The sequence below is a fragment of the Chaetodon trifascialis genome, chromosome 1, assembly GCF_039877785.1.
Source record: "Chaetodon trifascialis isolate fChaTrf1 chromosome 1, fChaTrf1.hap1, whole genome shotgun sequence".
NCBI classification, from domain to species: Eukaryota; Metazoa; Chordata; class Actinopteri; order Chaetodontiformes; family Chaetodontidae; genus Chaetodon; species Chaetodon trifascialis.
This window is the reverse complement of record NC_092056.1, coordinates 12,417,194-12,443,991: the sequence shown is the minus strand read 5'-3', so window position 1 is coordinate 12,443,991 and position 26,798 is coordinate 12,417,194. Positions and strand designations below refer to the sequence as shown.

Sequence of the window (26,798 nt, the reverse complement as noted above, 5' to 3'; positions counted from 1 at the left end):
TCATGCCAACAGACATAACAGTACACAACATACTGCTGCCTAATCAGCAGGATTTGGACAGTTACTCGCTACATTAATGGAGGGGTGGGGGGTGGGGGGGCTTCTCAGACAAGTGTGTTAAGTCAGGCACAAACACTGAAAGTCACAACACATTAGTAATTACATATTTTATTTCAGTAAAATAAATTAATTAAAAATGGACACAAGTTTTAATATATTGAAAGAAACTAACTGTAATGAGATCATGCAAGACTGTAATGTCTTTTTAGTCCCCACGTAACATCTGCAGTGGTTTGAACCAGTATAAATGACTTGTAGAAAATAATAGCTGTGCTACTGAAACAAGTGCCACTCTAAATGGTGGCGTTTTCACAGGGCATCTCTCACTGCACAGAGTGCATTTCTAAGTTCCTTATGAAACACAGGAAGTTGCCACTTGAGAGAGTTTTTACAACAATTTCAAATACACTGTTACACTATGCTGACCTCATGAGTTCTCTTAAGGACATTATCCTTACTGTTTTGTAAATTTTGCTACTGTGTGCTACTGCTCTTTTTACTGAAACTCAATCCAATCAATGCAAAATCTTTGTTTTTAAAATTCAGACATCATCGTGTGTTCGCATCCTTACTATTTTTCTGATGTGGGGGCATTTTAAGTTTTTTGCTTGTAATACTTTTTTGACAAAGTCCTGCACATGTGCACAGATTTTCCCACCTATTATACACAAAAAACTTGTAACAGTTGTGTGCAATTGTGCTTCAGTCCTAACAACACATTATACTTGCACCATGTACTTATACATTACAGTTTACTGCTAACAGTAATACTTATATTACTGTGTTTCAGTTTGGGTGTGAACTAAAACTTTATAGAACCAAAACACCAAACAGCATTCTGTGAGTCGCAGGACATCAGAAAAACACTGACTCAGGAGTCAGTGTAATGACCATAGATATAAATGTTTTTATATTTATGGCATGTCCTTGTTTCTGGCATAAATATTTTCACAATAAGAGCCTAGACCGACTGACCCTAAACACACAACATGGTATAAACCCAAACTCTTTGTAAAACAGGGTGCTTAGTACATGCTCTGATCATCTTTTGCTCCCATGTGTGGCCTCGCAAACATATAATGTAGAACTCCACCTGCTCGGACTTCCGGTTCACAGACTTTTATGAGACCCAGCAAAGTGCAAAGATTCAACAAGACACTGAAGAAACTGTTTTCAATCATGCCTTGGTTAATTTCCTCGACTTCTGAAAGTGGTAGCCTCATGAGGAGGTTAATGGTGATGGTGAAAGGACTGAACATCACACACAGTGTTGTCAATACACGTTATAACACTTTTTTTTTCTAAGAAAGTTATTTGACATAGTTGATAGAATATCTCATGACTTATCTCCAGCAATCAACATTTATAAAAACTTCATCACACATGGCTGTAATATTCTCATATCATGAAGTTGCAGTGAGCTTGAAAGCTTCAAAATAAACTAGTTAGAATGACCGGGAGGGGAAAAATATAGATTTACGTAACAGAAAACTGGCTGCTGTGTTATTATCATCCATACGTGTCGCCAAGAGAATAGCTTCTCTTCTTCCATTGAACAAACTAAAGTCATACCAGCTTGTTGCATGGCCCCGTCCCAGACTACACACGATGAAGTGTACAGTTTAGGAGTTAGTACACAGATACTGGTGTATTTCACTGATTTATCCTATTAACTCACACTTCAAGGTGTTTACCTGTTCATTTTGAAGGAGCACTTCCAATTTTAAATCCCAAATGTTTTTCTGTGAATTTATTACTTTATTTTCACTGCTACTAAGACGCAGCTGCATCCATGTAAAGGAAAAAACACATCAGCTTTTGTAATTGTTGTGCAATGGTGTTCATTAAAGTGTGGATGCTTGTGATTTTAACTAGTCCAGTTTGTCAAACACAAAATGAGCACACGGTGTGTATTTGGAATACAGTTTCTAACGTATGTCTGGAGTCAAGAGTCTTTCTAAATGATTATTTGTGCTTTTTTTTTTGACACCAGATTTGGAGGTATTTTTTTTATTTAACGATTGAATCACAAAAGCGAAAGAGAAAAGGTATAACTCCCATGTCCCTACGCTTACTACATAAAAATACATTGTGCTATTCTTTAAGTCAGTACACAGTAATTCGCATCTTACTGATTGAGAAATGATACAAGATGTGTGTGAATCCACACGTCAGTTAAACTGTGAATTTGGAATTTAACTGTCAATTGATTCATTATTTAATCTTTACCCGTTTTTTTGTTTGTTTTTATTTTTGGTTTTGATTTTTTTTCCACTGCACTGATGTCCGTATCTTTTAAACACAACTATCAGACTGAACAGCTCCTCCATTGCCACTGTGCATTGCATTGTGGGACAGAGATGCCGAATTTTAGCCAAGACATGATGGCCCTCTACTAATGTGTGATGTTACTATGTTACTGTACTAGGTGAAGGATTTGGGATGCAGCTTGTGCTTTCGTGTTTAGTCCGATCACTGGCGTTCTTCTAAAATTGCTTCACTTGCTTGAATTATGCAAAAAGGCTGACCAATATTGAGGGTAAACAATGAAGCAATCAAACACTTCCTCCACAGTTTGGTTTCTTGTTTTTGCTCCTCTCAGTTTATGACTCAGCTGTCAGTTAACAACTGGGTCGGGTCTGTCAGTTTGGTACCACAAAATACCTTTATGTTGCCCAATCCAATAATGGATTCAGGCTCCCAGCACCGTCCTGTAACTCTTTATCCGCTCTACGTTGTTACTTCTAAACAAACAGAAAACAAACATTCTTATTCAAAATCTACTTTACACAAACGATGATCTGGATTTACACAGAGATGCATTTGTACATACAGAATCTTTAAAGAAGTGTCGGACAATTTGCTTTTCAATGCAAATTTACTTCTGTGTATTTTATCGTACTGACCGCGCTGCTCGATGCACTTTGTGCTCTGCAGAGACTGCAGGCGTAACCCCCGGGGCTCACGTTTGATATCAGTTAGTGTGCTACACTAAAGATAAGCAATGGGCAGTCAACGCCAGATTTTTTTTTTTTTTTCATTACGGACAATAACACAGCACACATCACTCGACTGAAAGAGGAACGCTGACATGATGCTCTGGCTTGATGTTTGTGTGTTTGTTCCTTTCCAAGGATTTCTCCCATGATTCATCTTGAAGTGTGTGTGGAAAAGAAGGTGCTGGTGCGTGTGTGTGTGTGTGTGTGTGTGTGTGTGTGTGTGTGCTATGTGGGAGAGTATGTGGCTTGATGTATTTAAGAGAGCACCATTTTAAGACAAATTCTCTTCAGAGAAAACAGTCACCTTTAGATCGCCGTAAAGTCAGTGTGTCAAACATCTGAACCAAAACAAAAAAGTCTTATTTGTGCTATGAGAGCCATGACCCAGGCGTACGTCACTGTGGGTGTTACTCTTGGCGTTCCTGGAGGTCCCCTGGGCATTTTGGAGATAAGGTGTGTGAAGTTTGTCGTTGCGTTGTTGCTCCTTCTGAGGCACACTGAACACTGATGGGGGATGGACATGTCGAGGGTGGTGTGAGATGGTGATCAGACAGAAACTGTTTCAGAGTTAAACATCAAGGTTGGAAGGGTGCGGTTTGTGCGTTCGGTGGCTCAGTCGCTTCACGACGCCTCTGTCACACGGTTCCATTCTCCTGCCTCGGCTTGTGGGTCGTCGTGCGAGCGGGTGTGCTCAGGGAGGGGGCCAAGGTGCAGAGGAAGCCAGCCAGCAATGTGAGACCGAGGCCCCCCCAGGCACAAAACATGGACCAGCCATAGCCATGGCTAATGTCCTCAGGGAGGCCGTACATATAGCGAGGGTAGCGGGATAACTCAAAGTTGATTCCTGCCACACATGTGCACAAGGAGATGATGCAGCATGTTCCTGTGAGAGCAGAAGAGACAAGCTGTGATTTTAAGGATGCCATGTTCATGTGTCTTACTGCAGGGCAGGAAGCATATTACTGCAGGACATTAATCTACTGTCTCATGTAAACCGAAAGATGCTCTCAGCTGTCACCAAAAGAATACAGAAACTGAATAAATCTGAATTCTGTCTGCATGCTTGTATGTGGATGTTGGCATATGTGCTCTCACAGTACCTCCCATGAGAAAGAGTAGCCCAGCTACATATTGCATGAGGTCATGCTGCTGGCAGCATCCCAGCACTCCAATGATCCAGCCAAAAAGAATGATGGACACGGCCATGCCAACAAAGCCGGCCGTCATTCTTCTTAGATCTGCAAGCAGAAGTGAAAACATCACTGAGCCAACAGTGAAACTGAAGAGTCTTCTTTAAAATGTCAGCTTCTCTAAAAGCTTAATGTTATGGACGAATGCAGAAGCCCAAATGATCACAGTATGCTTAAAGAAACAGGAAAATTCAAATACTGTCTTCATACTTGTCAACAAATACAGGAAAACATCCTACACTGTGTTTACGCTGGAATCTGTCACTCAAACAGGTCGTTTGAAAATTATTCTATCAATTATATTATCAATGAGAAAAAGAGTGATGCAACAACCCGACAAATGACCTGGTTTAAGGCTTCATAGGCAGCAATATTATTCTTTTTTTAATTAGAATGTCAAAAAATTACTGAAAACCAGTGAGGCTGACGCTTTAGTTGATGTGTCTGCAGCCTAACTGCTAATGGAAAACCTCTGATTAAACCCAACTAAATAATCTTTTTTCTAGATTAGAAACTTTATTCTCCATGTATGCTAAAACGTACACTTATCTGAAGATAAAGTTCAGATTTTTGGATATTTAGGTCACCTGCTGCTGACTTATTAAAAGGTTGTCTCGATTATAATAACAATTAAATAAATCAGAAGTGTACTAGATGTCTCTTTTCACCCTATAGTGCCAACAAGCTACAATAGAGGATAAAACAGCAATGGATGATAATGATATAAACAGTAATAGGAGATATCTGGTGTATTTAATATAGGTGGTGCATAAAAAAAGAGATATATAATATAATATTTTAGACAATGTTTTGCTACATATGTTCAAAAAAGATTGTTTCACAGCACATCCACAACACTGAATTTAAAACAGAAAAAAAAAAAGTTAAACTGAAAATCACTGCTGATGCAATCCAAGGTCAAACAGCTCCCTCAGTCAATCTCTCTGAACAAGGATATCAAGTAAGAAATACAAGCCAATCCGAGCGTTTCAAGGAGGGATTTAGAAGAAGACACTGATCTGTCCTCAGATAAACCAGTCAAAAGCCCGCGGCTGTGTAACAGTGATGACCCGATAACCTCTGGTCATGACTCTGGATGAGGGGAAAAGGGCTTATCAGGTCAGTGATACATTCAGGAAGCGACGGGCAGCTGTGCCTCGAACGTGATGAGAGTAATCTTTCAAACAATTAAGAAATGAGCAGGTTACCAGTTTCTTTATGGTTGAATGCACTCATCTGTCAACGTTAATAACGTTACTGTTGCAACTGCTGATGGAAGCGATTTATAGAGGACTGAAGCACAGGGAGATAATTTCTTTCACTAGCTCAGCTGTACACAGAAGCACAATATCTTATAAATATTTTTGAAATGGAAAAATCAAGACATAAGAACTGATTTATTCTAAAATACTTAAAATGTCTGATGTGAAAGAAGCATGTACAATGAAAATAAGATAGGGCCCAAAGCTGTGCCTTGGGGGACGCCAAATTTCACATTTACTCAGAAAACTGAGTCAACTAAACCGTCTGAATGCAAAGAGCTTGTCTGGAGGATAAAATCTTTAAACAGTGACTGAACAAAGACTAAAATGAAGCCATTATCAGACAGCAGATTATGGATTTTCTCAACCTTTTCTGTTTATCGTTTTCTTTGTTATTGCCCAAACAGTCTGCCAACTCAATTCAGTAGAAGCAGAGAGCAGAAGAAATATAATAAGTGTGGATAAACACAAAAGATGCAAAGGACAGATAACCAGCAAACCAACGAGTTCAATGAACTCCACAAAGACGGACAGACACGTTCGGACTTACGGAGTGCATGCCACTCATCCTGTCGTATGGTCTTTGTGATGTTGATGGGTAGATTTCGTGGTAGGATGGACGAGGAGTAGTGATACTTGACTGGGGTGCATCTTTGAATTATTCCTGGCAAAAAGAAAATGATGGAGACAATTAGAGCTGGAGCACAAAAATGTTTAATGTGAGCAGAGAGAGGCGACGAAGAAGGAGCTGAAGTAAAAATCTCATTCTGAACTATTGCCCCACTTGTGGGATTATGAAATAATATACATCCACGATAGAAAAGCCTCATATTTATTTTACACACTCACTGAGTTTTAATTTACTGAGGTGGACTTATTAACCTCGTGTTCCCAACCACTGTTATAGAGGGGGATTAGGAAACAATATGGAATATGGATTATTCTACCGATGGCTGCATAAAGAACCTTGATTGTGCCCATTTTAAGTGAATCTCTTCACACTGACTTGATGGTCAGTGCAATGAACTGCATTCAAAATAATCATTCACAGTCTGGTATAACTAGCATGTAGTCCAGCTCATACCTCATACATAAAGACATACAGCAGCTTTATGTTTCTATTTCCCAGGAAGTCATCACTAAGGTCATTTCACATTTTAGGAAAGAAGAGGCTTATTTCTACAGCACAGTTCTGAAGGCTACAACCACAGCAGACATACTTCCTTTTGTAACGGGAGTTCAGTGTTTTCATAACACAATTAAATGACATTCCCAGACCTTTTGCCAAAGCTTTTTGTCAAGCTTTGTTAATCTCTGATTTTTGGACTCTTTGAGAGTCAGATCTGTGATCTTCCAGTCTTTGATCTGAATGCTCTTTGTTGAGACACCCAAAGCTACTGTTGAAGAAAGAGGTTTATATATCAGGGTGCCACTTACATCCAAATATTTAATGTTTTCCTTACGGACATATGTGATGAAGAAAAGCCAATGTGTCTGTGGTTCATCTAAAGCATGTAGTGCACATCAAAACTGTTGAAACTGAAAACTATGTAGCATCTTTTACATTGAACATCAGTACCTCACATCTACAAAGCATGAGCATGTTTATTAGGATTTAAGATAATTTGGCTTCAGTCAATACTCAGACTACTTCAGGAATTGTGTGTTATAATTACAATAACTGACAAAATGCTGGCGACCTGGCCCTGCACACCTGTAGTAGATCCAGACAGGTGATTGTAGTTGTTTTGCCTGATTGGACATCTTCTCAGGACATCTCAGGACAATCCTTATTAATACACTGAGTTTGTTGACTTCCTGTAATTCCCATCATATCGCTGCTCAGCTTTATTCTGAAGGTCTAATCAGCCAAAATACGTGAAAACTTAATGGGGTGGGGTGCAAAAACACTGTGCAGTGTTAAATGATAGTGTATTGCAAACATCCTCCAAAACGTGACAGCTATACGAATGAACAAAAATGTGCTCCTTTGAACACCTAATGAAATGTGAAGATCAACACTCACTTTGCAGCACAGATCACCAGCATGTGTTCAAAACGCTAAGTATTATTTAACAGTACATAGGAGTCCACACCGGCAGGAATTGTCTAACACAGAAACTATTATTTTCCAGACATGAATGTCATCTTCGAGACTGTAATTGTTTTGGGTCGACAAACATCAGACACCTATGCACCTGTGCACAAAGTTCACAGTTAGCACTGCCGGAGAAGTTCATTCCTGAACACTGTTTTGTTCAATGCTGCACTCGTTGGCCTGTTAAGTGTACTGACATGCTATAATTCAAAGCAATCCCACAAAAATCTGCCTGGTGGTTGACGTCTGACCTCTCTCATGCTTTCAGACTGATGAGCACGATCACTGTTAAGCTATCAGTTTGCATGCACCGTCATAGCTCTTTTCGTTTTTTTCAGGACAATTAAGCCATTTCTGTGACTTTTAAATGTCACATTGACACATGCACCAGCTCATGAAAATGTATTTCCTATGTAGTAAACATGGGAAACGTAGAAAAGCTCTATCTATTTAGCCTTTTATTTCCCACTTTGTTCTCCTACACACATGTATTAGTCCTTACATTAAAGCCGGCTCTTTAAACCCAGTGGCAGATTGTAAATAACATGTGAAAACATGAATTATATACAATGTCAAATTGCTCAGATATCAAAGCCAATCTTGGCACTAAGTGCAATTACAAAAAAGGAATAAATATGACCGTAAGAATAAGACATCCTGTCATGTCTTCACTTACAGTAGATAAGAACCAGTATTTACTTCTCTGGCTCCTAACACAAATTGTGAATAAATTTCACTTTACTTGAAATTCAGCTAAATTTCAATCTGCACCTTTATTCTGGCTGCTTGAAGCTCAGAATCTTGAATAACCCAGAAGAGCTGGAGCTAAAAGACAGTGTAGTCATATGACCACAATCATTTTGGAGTTGTTTATCAGCATGTACAGTACAAGGTGTGGACATAATATCACACACATACAGTCAGACTGCAAAATCTTTGTGAAGCTTGGAATATAAATAAGACTAAATCAACACCTTTCTGAGACAAAAGTGGTAAAATAACAGACTTCATTAAGGCAGCATGTGTTGCAGAGGTAGAGGAGTGATGTCTTCATGCCATAAAGTCTAGCTCTGTAGGACTGAGAGGTACAGCCAGTTGAACAAAACACAACTGTGATGCCATTATGTGCAGTGTGTGTGTGTGTGTGTGTGTGTGTGTGCGTGTGTGTGTGTGTGTGTGTGTGGATAAAAACAGATTTCATACTTATTAAAAGCAGAACTGAAAGTTTACGCTGTAGAGGATTTTAATCTGGAATCTGAGTTTTAGAAAAGACATGAGATTCAGATTTCAGTGGTTAAACTTGACAAGAAGTGCCATTTTTTTCATTATCTCTAGAGCAGATAAAGTGATGCAGGCTAAGCTGTAGATGGATTTTGATTTTTGTAGTTGACGGTTTTCAGTCGATGTATGGAAGAGAAAACCATCAGTGATGTGTCTTTTTTTTCCCCTTTTTTGAGGTATACTGATGTATAAAAACTCATCTAGTCATCTGCTACTTGTGACACACACACACACACACACACACACACACACGCAGGGAGGTTCCCCTCTTTGTGTCTGGTCAGTTTCAGGACTTGGGTCTGGACCAGGTAATGCATTCAGTAAATGAGTGAGGCCTGAAATATGGCTTCTCATTGTTGTTCCATGAGGATGGCTGTAGCTACTGAGTGTTTCCCCTGCTGTGTCCCAAAATTCAGCCCAGATCCATCAGTGATCCAGCTTCTTTTGCACTATGACATCACAGTTTCTTTGGACAGCAACCTTTAGGAGACGTTGTTTAGTCTCTTATCGATGCAAAGGAGCCCGGCTATTATCTCAGAGAGGGGCTGAGAAAGAGGAGGTTCACTCAGTACCATCATGGCCAGCCAAATTCACAAATAAAGACTAGAGACATAAGCTTCTAAAAAAGACATCCTGATCTAGTTTTATCACCCTTAAATGTAGCTCTGTGAGGAGGAGAGCGTGCGCCTCGGTACCATCCTGCGTTTGTGGTGTGAGCTCATCGCTGAGCATCACGGCCTGGTGCGCACGAGAAAAGCCAGCCTTCAGACTGTTTACCTTTGTAAATAAGGTCCTCGGTCTCCAGGTCGAAGCCCTCCCGGTGACACTTCCTCCAAAGGCCGGAGATGGTGGAGTTAAACTGCCGACTGCAGTGAGACTCCATGGCAGAAGCTGCGGCCAGGAAGTGCCGCTTCCCCCTGATGAGAGCACCAGCATCTGGGCCGTTATCTTTCCTCTCCAGGCTCTTTGGAGGCATCTGGAGGGGGAGGTTGTGGTTTGAAATGTAAATGTACCCTGGGTCGTTTCGCTTGTTGGCATAGTTTTTACACCTCTCTCGATGTCTCCTCGCGTCGGTCTCGTACCAGTAATCGGTGCAGATCGCCATGGCGAGCAGCCCCAGCGCACAGAACGCCAAGAAGAGCCCTGTGCCTGTTAATATTTTCATAGCGGCCATCTTCCCCGCTCGATGGAGAGCCCAAACAGTCGCAAGAAGGTTCCTCCGTGGCCGTGGTGGTGGCGGCGGCACCGCGTGAAATGAATCACGACGGCACTCAGAGCCTCACGCAGTCCTGCACTGGGCGCATGATGGTGCAAGGCCAGCGTCGTCTGGACTGGATGCTGCGGTCTATTGTTGTGGTACCCGGTGGATGCAATGTTGTTCCCACCATCTGTTATGGTACAGGAGGAGGAGAGGGGATGGATGGCGACCAACGCTGTGAGGAGGAGGCAGGGGCAGTGATGTAGTTGCGCTCTCTCTCCTCCAGGTTGCTGCGGGATGGGGAGGACGGGAATGTGCTGCTCCGCTCTGGGGGAGTGATCATTTGTGATGCTTGAATGGTCACCTTTTGGATTTGGTAAACATGTAAAGCACAGGTGCGAGGGAGGGAGAATTAAATCATGTGCAATTAACCTTTTAAATCAATGGCTATTTATTTTCCGACCCAGAGGTGTGATTTATTGAACAGCTGCAAAACAAAGCTTGTTCTAATTTTACTGGAGATTTTATTGTGGATTTTATGACTCAATCAATTCAACTAATAGATAATAGATTATTGGCAGTTTAGGCTTTTACATATGAATAAAATGTCAATTTTTACATGTTTTCATAAGTTTGAATGTTCAAAACAATTTTCAGAATTAATAAATTACCCATGCAGAGGGTCAGCATATAAAAAACACTGCAAATTCATTCAGTTCATTCTACCTTTATTTATACAGGGTGGTCCAATGATCCTGGGGGCCCTGAGCAAACAGGCCAATAAAAGAAAAAAGTGTTACAGAGAGTAAACTAACATCTACACACACACACACACACACACACACACACACACACACACACACACACACACACACACACACACACACACACACAAAGTGAAGGTAAAAGATCAGAGGGACATCAAACCAGCAATGAAACGTCTGAATAATAAGGAATAAAGGCTCACCTAACCTTAAAGATGTGCACTCAGATGTTGTAAAGTCACTTTACAGCACTATATCCATCATGTGAATATATGCCACATGGTGTAGTCTATAGCTGTGTGTGTTCCTGGTGTTATAATGTATTTGGACTTGTTATAATAACACTGTAAAACTTGTACAGCCTGCTCTGGCAATACTGTAATTAATTACAACTGTGTCAATAAAGCAAATTTGCATTGAATTAAATGCCTGTGTTGTCTAACAAATGAAGCCTAATCCTTACACACCTGCACATTTAAACCCTTATTTCTACTGAATTCACACTAAAATGAAACTCGGCCACTGTGATGATGCACCATCTGTTACTGAGCTTATTGGAACTGATCCCTGATACACCGGACCATGTTACAGCATAAAACACTGATATGCCTGACTGTTTTCATGCGTGTTTAACTTGCAACGTCTGTGTGTAGGAGAGGTTCAGTTTGGGCGTGTGACATCTTGGCACAATGTTGACTTCAGCGCAGGCATTAAATCAAAGAGCTGATGGAGAATTTCAGTATTTTGTGGGCAAGAATCAGTGAAGTCCACTATAAAAATGGCCACTGTTCAAAGTCAACTTCCCTCTACATATTAATTGAAGGTTTTTTAATATTTACCACAACACAACTGTTACTCTCATCCTCAGCAGTTACATTTGTTGTCCACAACATCAATCAGATATTTTAATCAAAACTCCAGGAATCTGATGCTCCGAAGTTACCGAGTTCAGCAGAGTATCAATGAAAGATTTGTCACTTGTGTTTGCACCGTTTCCTGCTCAGTGTCGTCCACCACAGTGTACATCGCGGTTGTTTGTTGTCCTTCTGTGCTGTGACTGAGTAAGGCTCCCACAGACAATAGGCAGCTCGCAGGCTGATGACTAAGGAAGGCAACCTGCGGCGGAGTCGTTATGGCAACAGAAGCTTGCCAAACAGACTGTGTTGGACAACTGCGAACACACAATCAATACCTCCCGTCCCTCCACTCCCGTATGACATCTTAGGCATAGGATTGTTGCAGTAAACTATGCTCATGGTGGACATTTGTGCAGCGAGGTCAATATCAGGATATCTTAATCCCACTGAGATCACTGTGAACCCTGCGTTCCAGTTCATTATACTGGTCTGTATGCGTAGTCTTTATGTCATAAGGCTGAAAATAAACAGCAGAGCTTTATTTATTTGCACACACATAAGACTGCATAAAATACAGATAATGAAAAAATGAGAGATGTGTCAGCAGAGGTCAAGAAGCAACAGAAAAAAAAGGGCCAAAAACAATTTAAAAAAAACATAACTTAGAAAAATGACAAGAAGCACAAAAAATGAGCAGAAAAACTAACCAATCAGTGGACAGAAATACATGAAAAAAAGAAGAAACAAAACAAATATACTGTATATACACATCAATAAATAATTAGACTTAATGAGTTTCTGAACAAGCTCTTGATAATGAGTACTTTGAAGTTCCATATCTGTAAAGTATAACTGAGAGAGTACTGACCATGTCTCATTTAGTATAAAGGAAGGTGAAGGTGATCAACCTGTCTGGTACTATTTGAATAAATTTAAGACTTAAACTTGAAGAAGTTGTAAATGATGATGGTAGAGATAAAAGCAAGAACATATATTTATATATAATGAATGTTTATGCTACTCAGCTTTTGGGGGGGGGGGGGGGGGGGGCGGCAGACGTCTCGTTAGAGTTTGAGAGAGCTGCCAATCTTACAAATCTTTTCTGCAGCAAACAAAGCTTATGACGATTGGAGGGACGTGTTTGTCCAAACAATATTACCTGAAACCAAATAGGGCTAAAAAAAAAAAAGTTAATCATCAAGAGACATTTATGAAAGTTTGCAGTTTTCTCCATAGTTATATATACATGTATTTCTTCACCAAGAGGAGTATCAACAACATGCTGATGCATGGGTAACTTTCTCAGTCTTATAAAATTCTTGGCAACAAATATAAGTCAAAACTGAGTATTAACAGTACCAATCTTCTTCTTTCAACTTTCGCACAAGCAGAGCTGCAGACTGTACTGTGAGGAAGACGCAAACACTGGTGTAACAGACCATCCTGACTTCTTGAAGCTTATTTCTTGACGAGACAAAATGAAGGAGTGGTGGTGGTGCATGTCTGATGAAGCTGTATGCTGCTCGTCTCATTTTCAATAAATATGCAGCAACTCGATCAGAAACAGGAGATGCACATCAGTAACAATACATACAAGGGTTGAATACTTTTTAAAGGAGGAGGTCCTGGTGAAGGTCCAATAACAAAGGTTCTGTTGAGCAGGTACATCAGGTAGACCTGTGGAAATGTATGTGCAAAACATGATTGTCTGATCAACAATTTAAGACAATTTGGTAACAGCTATCCAAAGAAACCCTCTGAATTTCCTCGATATTTAAGTCCATCAAATGACAAAACGGTGACACGAATGTCCTGTCAGCACATCTTCCTTTCAGTCATCCATCCATAAAGTGCCGTTCTTTCTGATGTTTACGTGTGACATCATGATAATAATGATCTCTCAATCAAGATGAAGTTTCCATGAACGAGGGATTCCAGACATGAGGTGTGGGTGGAGAACACGATTTCTCTCCAGTGCTGAGTTTTACTGTTTGGTAAGGCGAGAGGGGGAGTTTCCTCCGTGTTCAGTCAACGATGGCAGAGAGCAGAGCCATGACAGCCACGCCACAGAAAATGAGCAGGATCTGCAGCACAGACTGCCTGAAAACACCAACAACAAAGGTGACAGATTCAGACCCATTCACGGACATTAAAGAAACACGCCATCTGCCCATTTTCACACCACAGAACTCACTTCACACAAGATACAACAAGTTTTGTTTTGCAGTAAACCCCCTTCTTACATTGCCACTATGGTTCAACTCCAACAATACAGACCAGGTTAAAGGTACCCTGTGGAGATTTTGGCCACCGGCAGCGCTACTGAGCCATATTTTTGAAGTGGTTCCCTCTTTTGTTTGTAATGCGAATACAAGTGCCAGGATAAACTTAACGTTTGTTTCTTTACAGAAAACTCCACAGGGCACCATTAAAGCTGGAGTAGGTAATGTATTTTAGAAGTATTTTTTCTAATATTTGTTGAAATTCTCTTAATATCCTGACAACAATCAATAAATCAAATGCAACAACCAAAATGAAGGAAAGAAAAATCTGGTCACTGTGGCTGTTGCAGGCCTGGAATAAGCCCATCCAATCGTTTCAATAGGCCCGTATGAAACAATTCAATGTCCACCTATCTACCTATGTACCTGCCTACCCACACACGCTGCCACATGACCGGAGTCTTCCACAAGGCTATGCAGATATACTGCTAAAGCTATAGTGAGCTAGTTGCTCAAGAATGGCAGAGACAGTGCAGCCAAAATTTGCCAATGCTAACATGCTATCTGACTGTGTTTCAGAGTCCTGATCATCAAAAAGCCATGCTCATTGTTAGTGTTCATTATGTTAATGTTTGGTTTTTTCTTACATGTGAAAGAGACATGAGGTATTTGGATACTGTAAGTGATGACAGTGATGTGCTGTGCTCCAGTAAACACCCCCGGAGCTGACAGACTGCTGTTCAGCAGCTACCAGCAGCAGCACAGAGCACACATCCACAGCAGTGAGCAGTAACTGTCAGGCCGGGTAGCCGATTCAGACTGAAAGATACATTCATGTCGGCTATTTTGCCTGTGTTGACTGTGGCATTTAACAGAGCTGTTTATTTATGTATTTAGAGCCGCTCGTCCATCACTCTCCCCAACACTCTCTTGTGAATACCAAGGCAGTGTGTGTTCATGTGTTTTGGGTGAGTGGCTTTGGGATGTCTGAAGGGAGGGGATGGGATTTTTCAGTTGGATTCATTTCAAAATCTGTCTTATTCTTGCTGGTTTCTCCAACATTACCAATGCCCGCTTTAAGAGCATGAGTATATAAAAACATCCAACATACCTTAAACTGGACTCCTCAAGCAGGTCAGGCACCACATTCACCAAGGCTATGTAGAGGAAGCCTCCAGACGTGAAAGGCAATATCCAGGCAGTGGCATTTTCTAGAAACAGTAGGAAAGACTGCGGCAACTGCAAAGTGATGTCCACTTAATAATAATGAGAATGATTGTACGTGTAGTGAGAATTGGTCCAATCTTACCCGTGCCTTGTGGTGACTGAGCATACAGAGCGAAGCAAGCTCCCACGACTCCGACCAGTGCCGTGGAGAGCTGCATGCGAGCGGCGCTCCACCGGTCAAAGCCGGCCCTCAGCAGAATGGCAAAATCTCCCACCTGCAGACGATGACACAGCAGAGAAGCGTGTTTACGGCCACTGCAGCAGTCTGATTCATCCTATGCACTGTCAGCTATGCAAATGTAAAACCTTCAAGTAATCCCTCTAAATTTAGAAATGATAATTTAACCAAGAGTTCTGTAATCTCACCTCGTGGGGGATTTCATGGAGCAAGATGGCAAAGGTGGTGAGAAACCCAACCTGCAAGAAAAGTCTTGTTAACACTGCTTTGTCTTGCCCCATAAAAGAGATGTGCTCTGTAGTATCAACAGGGAAAACGTATGAAACATCTGAGCTGAGTGCAAAGCTCTGAGTGTTCAGCTTGCAATGGACAGAACAGAGAGAGAAAATGTAAAAGACAAAGTAAAAACTTTAAGAGCTTCTTAAAGAGCTGCAAAGCTCTTAAAAGTTTAGACAGTATACACACACACTCACACACATCACATGTGGGTGCAAGGCTGTCAGATGTTGGCATGTTTTGGTTTGAGTTCACAAACTTTTTACAATGAAAAGCTCAAATCTGGAATCGGTTATAGTTAAAATGATAATATTAACAATTACAGCTACAGTATTTTTTTTCTCCAAGAAGGAACATTGAAAAATAATGAGGCATAATAAAGCTTTTTTTTTAAATAACATTTTTTCCAACTTAAATTACATTTAAAAAAGCTAAAAAAAAAAAAAAAGCTTGAGATAAAAAACAAAGATTGAAAACAAACGGCATTTAAACTGTGGACCTTGATACATTTCATTGTGGCAAAACACATTATGATAAATATGCATGAGCGTAAACAGAAAACACCGGTGAGATATCTTGTATGTGTATGTTTGAGACATCTAGTGAACTTCCTCTCTGGCACACTGATCCATAGTTCATGCTGCTAGCCTTATGTCTCTCCAGCTGGACTCTCTCCTTCCCTCAGCCACAAATATAACTGAAGCAACACAAATACATGGTACTGCAGTTTAAAGTGCACCTCTTTCAACAAGCCTGAAAGATAATATGACAAGAACACGCTTCAAACAGAAAAAGGCTGTTGTAGCCTGTAATGAATGTCCATGAGTGGTCCACTTTAAGACTGTTGGAAAGGTACAACAGGTCTACTGCTCTGCCAGTGAGCCTGTATACGCCGCCAAGCACTGTAATAACAAGGAAGGTGTTATACATCCCAATTGCCCTGCGATTTTGCAGCTCTCTTACTTAATACTAAACCTTTTAAGTGCATGCAACTGAATCTGCACAGGTAATATAGCAGATGTAGCCTAATATTTGCACTGGATGGACATTTAACGACAAGACTCTTATTCAGTCTCAGATGGCCTTGGACATTGTTAGCAAGTCTCTTTGGGGGCAAGATTTCAGTTTCCCTGAACCAATTATTTGTATCTGGTAGGGTTACAAATGTGCAACCTCAACCTCTGTGTGCAATTAGAGTTCTCCATCATTACAGATTGAGTGAATTTTGTGTTTTTTTAGCAGATGGTGAACAAGAAGTGATAATTATGGGATCAATCTGTGATGACACCAACTGCCACTAAGTTCTATACCTCAAGTATCCTAATTGACCTATAAGTTGACTTACCAGACAGCCTGCTGTCACTTTATGCACCGTTATGGCAATGATTGTCACTTCATGATTGTGAGCCAATTTCGTCTACAGATACTTCACCTGAAATTACACTTTCTGAAAACCAGCAGTCCGTGTATAAATATGCATGGTGAGGAATGTAATCACATTCTCACATGAGTAATTTGCTAAGCTAGTGTGGTTAGAGGTGGACACGTTTTTAGCACAAGCTCCACTTACACACAGTGAACTGAAGGCCCAGGTCCATAACTGCAGAACACTTTCTGTTCTACAATTTCCTCATTGGTGGGCTTGTTTTTTTTTAAGGAAGGCAGTAAGACATTTTCTTCACTGTGAAATTCACTGTTAGAACTTCTGCTTCAAAGACTGACTCTATGAAATAGCATGAATTAAATATCCTGCAATCTCAGGTTGTCAAAAACAAAGTTTTAACAACCTCAAATCCCACACTGTAACTTTACCCAAGAGAAAAAAGAACACAAGCAATTTCATTATCTCCGTACTACATGCATAGTACTCTAAATGTGGCACAGGGTGAAGGAACGGTTAGCTTCTTACCTTCTTGCTAACCAAAAAACTCCCTGCGACTGCCAGTCCATGAGTGAAGTTGTCAATGCAGTTGGCCAGCAGGTTTAGGTACCCACTTGTCTGTGAAACATAAAACACGATGCTCTGTTACTCACAATAACCTTTGATCAGTCATAACTGCATTGATTAGTCACAGCATTCTCTTTTAGCATTTAGTTCTGGTTAAATTGGATTAGTCATACTTCAATATCTGGTATGTAAGCTTTTATAGGTTGTAGGTCTTTCATAGGTCTTGGGATGTCAGATGAAGTTGCTCCCAGTTTTGTTGTCCGATGCCACTAAAATAAGGCTGTAAATGTTGTCTCTATGAGGAAATCTGGAATCTGAGTTCAGCGTACAGTAAGGAGACAAAGGAACTCAAAAACAATTGTGCAGCTGCTGGTGATGTACCATGAATTTCTGGGACAATTTTATTGTTGCTGCGTGCTGGGACAGGCTGCAGGCCACTGCAGCCCTGAACAGGAGAGGCAGGTAACGAAAGTGGATAGGTACATGGACAATTTTTTTAATATCTTTCTTTTAGTGGAAGTCTAAATTCAGTGAACAACATTAGCTTAATCTATGCCATTTGGTATTATGTGGCAGCTGATCCACTTGATCTAAACTGACATGTTTATTTGCTTCTGTGCAGTAATCCTGAAGTTGTACTGACATGATTGGCAGCTTGGCAGACTTGACTCTCAAATTTACTGCTAACTAGATGTAATTTATCCCCTGAATGTTTCTTGTCAACATTTTGCCATTTATTTTACTATGGAGATTTGGGGGAAATTATATTTAAATACATACAAATTTTTCAATAATCTTAATGTTAACAATGTTAATCTGATTTAATTATCTCTTACCCGATTGGCTGTTTATTTATTATAGATTGGTACTTAAATCACATTCAGATGTGCTGGTAACTAGTAACCTACACACTTTTCTGATGGAAAGGAAATAGGAAAAGGATAAAAATGCATAATAAAAAATATAAATACATGAAAAAAGTTACATCTGCATATGTCACAAGTGCAAATATGTACTGTGCAACACATTGAAAAGAATTTGCTGAAGACTGTGCTCGACAAGGCTGAGGGTATACAGGGGCCCCAATCTAAAGGCAAAGTCCTTCAGTAAGAAAAACATTGTTGTGTTGTATGAAAAACTGTCTTAGAAGCTGGATGAACTGTACAATTTCAAAAAGCCAATAAACTGCGTCAAGTTGATCTTTCTGGCCAAAGTGACAAAGTACATGGAGGACTGAAGAAACAAAGAAATGCACCTCTTACATAAGCAACCCATATCAAGAGGTCACCCCCAGCGGTGTCGCCTTCTTTCATTTGGCACCTTTTTTTTTTGTTAACTGGAAAATGTTTTGGTTGTCAGCATTACCTTGATTTTCTCTGATCTTTCCTGCAGACTCTGTTGCTTGGAGGATTTCCATGACTCAGCATGGTGTCCATTTCTGAGTGATACCACCGCCTTTCCACTGAAAACTGAATTAGACTGCGTCTGTGAAGAAAATTGAAAGAAAAACAGAGCAGAAATGAACATGCTGTCCCCACTTGTACCGTAACCTCATCCTCTTTTACTTAGTTTTTCATTTAAAAGAATGTATGTTCCATTTACCCACTTGTCTCCCCTGAGGAAACCACCTTACCCACCTTGCCCACTAACTAAAAATAGTGAGTTAATGGTTACCTGAATTCCATTGTACAATAAACAGCCATTTTATTGTTGCTCCTACTGTGTGTCAAAAGGTTCATACACTGCCCTTATTATTTTTCTAACTTTGTGTGTAGCAAGAAAAAAGAAAAGTACTTCTGCTTTATTTTTCAGACATAACAGATGACCCAAATATCCCAACACTGTTCAAACATATCTATCTTTTGAATATAGAAGAAGAGGCCACTTCACCTCAGGCTATAGCCGTTGTTTTCCGAGAACAGCCAACTTCCTTGTTCCCTCAATCAGAAACCACTTACATTGCCATGTAGGCTGATAATCAAATTAAGTGAGAGGGAAATAGCTTGCCGTCTTCTTGTTGTGGCAAAGAACTATTTTCTCTGTGTCTATGATTGAAGCATGACTGACTAATAAAGTGTGATGTATTTTCAGGGCTGTTAATCTCCTCCTGCTGTAAAACAGATTGGAGCTAAATAGTCATTTAGTCCCCTTCTGAGTTTTGCTTAAGATTAATTTGAAATGACTTAAAATAGGAAAGTGATAAAATCTCTCCACTCATATGATGTATCCATGAAAAACACTGACCCAGATTAGCCCGTATGCAGCATTTTAAAGAACAAAACACATATGACTTCCCTCTCTGCCTCTCGCACACACTGTCACAATCTGTCCCTGTCTATTGTGCCTCTGTCTAAAAGTTGAGTGCTCTCCTGTGGAAGCTGAAATGGCTAAAGCAGCTGCTTCACTGCGGCACTATAAATAGACTCTAGTGGAGGAGCTGAGCCATGGATTCCCAATCTTCTCCCTCACCAGCAAAACAAAGACGAGAGGGAGGATGAGAGTTGTTTATTTAGTTGATTATTTATGATGCAAAACTTCATAACAATCTACGTTAACTTCGATGTTGATTTTGGTTAGCATCTCATTTTACATCCCTGATTGAAAAAGAAATCTGTTGTGTGAGAATCGAAATTAGTGTAAAAAGCAATCACAAAACTCAAGTTCCCATACAGACAAAGTCATGCAGAGGTTAATAGTAGCAATAGTGTTATTATTACAAACCATAACAGAACTGTAATATATGATGCTAGTCATACATCAGCGGTTATTTTGGTGAAAGTAATGAAAACATAAAACAGCAGTTAGTGTTGATATGAAACAGAGCAGTCCATTAAAAAAAAAAAAATGAATTGCTGCAATCACATGTGTGATCATTGCATTCAGTCATAAATTCGCACAAAAAATATTAGGACGAGGTCTTGATTAATATGACAGACGACAGCCTCGCAGCGTTGACAAGATGTCAGATTCATATTGATCTTCTCATCCATCTCTCGACAAGAAAGGAAATATTTCCCAAAATGTCAAACTGTTCCTTTAAACTGTGAGGAGATCACTGAGGCTGGTTGTACAGTAGGTCATCTGCTACTACAAGCATACGAAACACTGACAGAAATATGCAGAGCAAGTACTACAAGGCGTCTGTACTAAGCATAGCTATGAAAACAAAATATGTGAAGGCTTGTACTGACATGTCTGATTCATCTAAAAACACACTATTTCAGCTGAAATACTCACAGCAGAGTTAGAATTCAGGTCTGAATCTGAGGTGGGATCCTCCTGACTGTCTTGGTCTGGGAACATCTTCTCCAGGAGCAGGAAGGCCAACAGGCCAACGATCACCCACAGGCCCTGAGTCATGTAGTGGTTTTGTTTACCAGCTAGGATGGAAACAGAGATACTGTACATAAATGTGAAGAAGCAAATACAGTACTTGACAACTGAGCTGCAACATGGGTGAGTGGTAGTGCTACCAGCAACACTGTTTATCAGTCACTGAAACCAGGAGTTACATAAAATTAACATAAATTAATGCTAAATATTTGCATTGAAAACAATGTAATGCATGATAATATATTTCACAATTCTATCATATATAAAAAACTTTACCAGTTCTTGTTGTATGTGAGAAGCAACATTAGTAAAGAAAGAACAGTAATAATAATGTTTTAGATTACAGTAATAAACAGATCATTTGCCTATTTCTACTACAATGATCCCATTCTTATGTATAAGAGGAAAGAATGGCTCAGAGAAGTAATAAATACTTCAACATTCAAAGGTGGTGATGTGGTGCAGGTGGAAAGGAGACTCACCTGCAGAGCCAGAGAGTGCCCATGCCTCTGGAAGTAGGTGAAGGAATACATCGCCAAGGAGACCACCAATAGCAAAGCTCAAGAGCTGCTTCAGCTTCTGGCATCCAGCTGAGAAAACACAAGGAAAGGGACAAAAAGAGTGACAGTTACTGTACAGTGGTCCACTGTTATAAACTGTCCAGTAATTTCATGTGATCTGTAAGTTTACCTTGAGATCACCCCTCCTCTTTTTTTTCTACTTTTCTACTGATTAATACATATTTTTTAACAAGTCAAACATGACAAACACACACACTGATCCAAGTGTATCTGGTTCAGGCTATGAATAACCAAAGTGGTGACTAATGGCTTCCACAGAATTTTTTTTATGCTTCAGGAGCTCCCTCAGTAATGACTAACCCTCCGGTCAGGACTGCACTTGAAAACCCACGGACTAAAATACATCTGGAATGCCACGTTCCTGTGGGTGGGGCCGCTCAAGAGGCCTCAGCCTGACCTACAGTAACGTAGGCCGCGCCACTGAAGAGTTTCTGCTCAAGACTGTTTGCAAACTAAAAATGCACATAAAACAGGTGGATTGAAACACAAATTGTGTGAACTTCATGCAAACTGTAAGTAAAGGCACAATCAATCAAATGAAACGGCTATTAACATACGGGAGATACAGTATTTGTTATGGACATAATCAGTGAGTATTACTGTCTGCCACAGTGTGTGTTGTATGTGTGTATGTTGCTTTATGCATTGTTGGTGTGACCACCACTTGTAATGGAGGGAATGGTATGAAATTTTGTAAAGACATTCATGGTCTCCAAAGGAAGAGCACTACAAAGTTTGGTGGTCGTTGACTTCTTATCTACTGTGACCAGCAGGTTAAAAATTGTCACGTATCCAGTTGTGTCTGAACATTGACCACATGGATTTAATCAGACATTTGACTGACAGTGTCTCCCACTGACTTTGTTGATTTTTTGACCGCTTCTCTCACATCATCACAGTGTTTCCTCTAGGATTTCTTTCAGCAGCGGGGGCAGGCTGTTCGGGGAGCCGTGGCGGCGTAAACAAATGACACTTGACTGCAGATTTTATTTTTACAACCTATTTATTGAATGGCCAGTTGAAAATTGCTTTTTAAAGACTGGATGTGTGTGTGTGTGTGTGTGTGTGTGTGTGTGTGTGCGTGCGCACGTGCGCTGTGTCTGCAACCCCCGCTCCTCCCCCTCCTGCTCAGTGCGTACACACTGACGCCACCACACATCATGTAGTTGACAATCACGTGCGGCTTCAACAGAAAAAAAGTCGAGAAAAAACAACAACAAAAAAAAACAGAACGGCTCCCGCTCCGGCTCCCAGGCAGGAGGCCCCGATCATTCACTCAAGAGCTGTTTCCTTCGCGACTGACAAGCGTTATCTTCATCAGCTGTCTTTCTCTTCTTAGAGAAATATTTGAACAAGCTCATCTGAAAATGCAGTCAGCTGTTACATCATGGCGTGTAGATATTAGCTTAATGCTATCAATTAGTTTACACATGTTAGCGACACTGAGTTGGCACCAGGCCCAATTAACTTAAGCTACGGATATGTTATGTAACGTTAGCTGGCCATCAATATTTTGCGAATGTCTATTTAACTTGTAAAATCTATTAGGAGTTATCTTAAGCTAATAGGTCTACCTTTTCTCCGGTAAGTCGCTAGCCCCTATTTTCCGAGACGACACTCCTCTGACTCTCTGACCTGGTGCCTGGATGCTTGCCGTGATGTCACTTTCAAGGCCGTGGTCTCGCGAGTAATTAACGTCGAACTCTGCTGTGAAGGTGGAGACATGCGGAGGTGGTGTATTTGCGACAACAAAACAAAAAGAAAAAGGAGAAAATTTTTTTTTGAAGGAGTGGCGGCTGGGATTTAGGAATGGCGGCCCGCCACTCCTAAATGAATGTAGAGGAAACACTGCATCTTGTGGTTTTGTTCATACTTTGTTTTATGACTAAATACCTGCAAAACTAACGACATTCCCACCAGCCTCAGCTGTACTTGATATCTAATTCTAATAAGCAAATGTTAGCATGCTAACACATTCGGCTAAGATGGTGGAATAGTAAACACATGCTGATGTGTGTATTCAGGTCAAAGCACCACTGTGCCTCAGTACAGCCTCACACAGCCGCTGGCACAGCTGCTGACTTGTATTGTTGTTTAAAGCTACCAACTGTACACAAAATGCTTTTAATTACACGGGAACTTGAAGTTTTATGTTTTTCTTTCTCCATTCATCTGGATTTGGTGTGAACAGGGTGACCTTTTAACTACCACACAGGTTCTGATACTGATTTTGTCATGTCAAAATAAAGTTTTGAAGCATCTTTAAATTTACACCACTTACTGGGCGGCCTGCTTTCAAAACCCTTAGTCCTATTTACAGGCATGTTTGCAGGCATGTTTAGGTTTTGTGCCGAAAAACGTCACTAGAAAAAAAAGGTCACTAGATGTTTTGTTCCAGCAGGCTGCAGTTTTCCAGGAAGTTCACATGCCCATTTCACAGGAATTTTAAAGATGTGCACAATCTGCAGTTCTAAACTATGAACAAGCTGCAGCTGGGTCTGGGCTGAACTACTTGCTCATGCACTGGGGTTGTTTTGTGACTGTGAGAATAGTGGATGACGTAGCAGACGGATATGAATAAACCTAATTACTAAACCAATTTTTAATGCTGAAATAAATTAAAAAAAATAACTTATTACAATGACTAGCTCTTCATAATGCAAGGCACTGATACAATGATTCCTGCCTCTCAAAAAAAATTACATTACCATTTAAAGGTCATCTTTTCTCATTAATATCTGTCTTGCCAAATACTGCAAATTCCAGTGTCCATGTGGTGTTATCATTATTGCCTGAAGTGAGATTCACAGGCATGTGTAGGTTACATACTGCCATCTCTTACCTTCTGTTTTGAGGGCTGCTCCAGCTTCGATAGGAATGACAAGCAGGGGGAAAATCCCACTGAGGCCTACAGCAACAGAGCCCACCAGGGACAGAAGCCAAACATGAGCATGTTCACTGACTAAGAAGTCTGCTACTGCCCGGAGGCCTGGGAGGTCATCTGACAGGCTGGGACCTGGTCCTGCAGCCGTGGCTGTTGCATGAGCCACTGCTGTTTGTGACATCTTCTGGCTGCTTGATGCCCCCCTGGAGGTCAGCATCAGCAGGATAATTGGGATACACAGAGCAGCTACAGCCCAGCTGGGCTTCCTACAGCGTCCACCTTTCATCCGTCCCACGGTCCAAAAAGCACTTGCAACCAGTAACACTGCAAGAGAGGAGCACACGTTCACACAAACAGGCTTCTGCTGCATCTTTTCAGCGATGTATGAAACTGGCAGTCCAAAAACTGAACATATTCAGTTTTCTGTCACACAAGACAAAGAAAAGCAGAAAATCCAAACGAGAATTAAAAGTTGGAATCAGTTTTGCTTGAAAAAGACGACTTCAACAGTTAATAGATTATCTTTACAGTTGCAAAGAACTGTAATCTTAAATCCTAAACTTAAATTAGTCTTTTAAAGAAGTTATATTTAATGAGTGGAACATTTTATAGATGAATAACAAATGGTTGGAAACTGGTGAACAAACTATGTGATGAAGCCATACCATCATACAGGTCAATACTGTGATCTGTGATCTCATTTAGTGAGTCCATTTGTCTGGCTCTTATAGACATTCAGAAATAACTGGACATAGCAAAACCTTTCTGGAGCAGCAAGATACCCTTCAACGGCCGAGCTAAAAATCAAAAAGTAATAAGCTACTTTTTAAACTCAAACTAGGTGCAGATGTTTGTACTCTGACCTGCCTCAGCTGAAGCTGTGTTTAAAGTGAAGTTGTGCCAGAGAAAGAAAACTCTAGAAATACCAGGCTCCTGTGTTTTCCTCCTGCAGACAGCGGTCTGTGAATATTTGGCCGTGGCTCTTAAGAGGTGCAGCGAAAAGTAGCACATCTTTAACGGAAAGGTTGCAACAGACTATTTGTTAGTACTGGAAAGCATCTAAACACGCTGCTCATCATTATTGATTATTATTGTTAGCAAGTCGACCGGATGCAGTACCAGTTAACTCCCTACAGTTGCGCTGCGATATAACGTTAAAATATCCACACAAAAAAATAAAAAATTAAAACGCCACACCGCTAAACTACGAAACAATGCGGCAAAATAACGTTACGTGAAAAACAGCGTTTTTGACAACGACATACTGAACTAGCTAACTCTCACATCTGTGGATAAAAGTTAGCAAGCTAACGTTAGCCGCCAAACATACTCAAAGCCGTGCAGGCGCTCGCGCTTTGCTAAAGAGATTAGCTACAATCACAGCGACGCAAACGGCTGTCAGTTTGAGTAAGTTAGTGCTAACGTTACGGGCCGGGACACCTCGGCAAACTGCAAACATCAAATTAATGCACGAGTGGGACATTTTGTGTTTAAATACCTTGTGATTTCGGCAGTCTTTACACCAGTATGTCCCTGCCATCCAGGCCGACTTGATGATGGCAGGCTTCCGCCGCAGAGTTTCACAGACTCCCAGCTGCTGAGGGCAGGAAGCGCTAGCTGCAGCGCAGAGCGGCGGCCGGTCACCGCGGCGTTCCCAAACAGCCACGTATGAGGATCCTGGAGGCTGAGGGGGACAAGCAGGAGAGGAGAGCCAGGACGTGGATCCCGCCCCACCAGAGGACCAGGAAGTAACTGGATGCTTTGCCCCAAGGATTCACAAACTTTTTCCACATGAAGGAGCAGCCAGGAGACAAATATGAGGAGGTCATCAAATTCGTTGCTATAGTGGGGAAAAAAGTGGAGATAATCAGCCGAATGAGCAAATCTACCAAACTCAAACATTACATACATACATTTTTAAAGTTGTTATTTATTTATTTATTTATTTATTTATTTATTTATTTATTTATTACATTAGAAAGAATATCTTATATACCGCCACATACTTCTTTATCCAATGTGCAATACTGAAAAACACTGTACTCTCATCTATAAAATGTATACAGTTTTGATTTTTTTAAATTTTCTATTTTATGTTTTATTCCTTTCTTTGTCTTTTTATACTTCTGATGCAACTGCTGCTGCCTGTAAAACACAAATTTCCCAATTGAGGGATTAATAAAGTCTTTCTTATCTTATCTTATCTTATCTTATCTTATCTTATCTTATCTTATCTTATCTTATCTTAATAAGCTGACAATAAAGTGGTTGATGTCCATATTTCACAAAGTCCAGAAAGGATTCCTTATTTTTTAATTTAAGGACAGTGTAATTGAATTACAGCCAAAAGATTAAATATAAGATGAACTAAAATAAAATAAATAACAAATTACTTCTTAAGGATAAGGATATATAAGGATATATACCTCTTTTTTAATTG

At 40.4% G+C, this 26,798-nt stretch overlaps 2 protein-coding genes across 2 annotated transcripts; both read right to left on the bottom strand.

Annotated features, from left to right (window-relative positions):
- Positions 1-152: 152 nt before the first annotated feature.
- Positions 153-10,425, bottom strand: tmem276b (transmembrane protein 276b). Its single transcript, XM_070959379.1, has 4 exons — positions 9,668-10,425; positions 6,062-6,175; positions 4,160-4,297; positions 153-3,942 (listed from the first exon to the last, which is right to left on the bottom strand). The coding sequence occupies exons 1-4, from the start codon at positions 10,062-10,064 to the stop codon at positions 3,695-3,697; spliced, it is 897 nt and encodes a 298-aa protein (XP_070815480.1). The 5' UTR covers positions 10,065-10,425; the 3' UTR covers positions 153-3,694.
- Positions 10,426-10,801: 376 nt separating this feature from the next.
- slc39a13 (solute carrier family 39 member 13) lies at positions 10,802-26,112 on the bottom strand. Its single transcript, XM_070968717.1, has 10 exons — positions 25,857-26,112; positions 24,317-24,682; positions 21,376-21,483; positions 20,798-20,940; positions 18,926-19,045; positions 17,522-17,611; positions 15,525-15,575; positions 15,241-15,373; positions 15,043-15,142; positions 10,802-13,809 (listed from the first exon to the last, which is right to left on the bottom strand). Exons 2-10 carry the CDS (start codon positions 24,642-24,644, stop codon positions 13,734-13,736), a joined length of 1,149 nt encoding a protein of 382 aa, XP_070824818.1. The 5' UTR covers positions 24,645-24,682; positions 25,857-26,112; the 3' UTR covers positions 10,802-13,733.
- Positions 26,113-26,798: the final 686 nt, after the last annotated feature.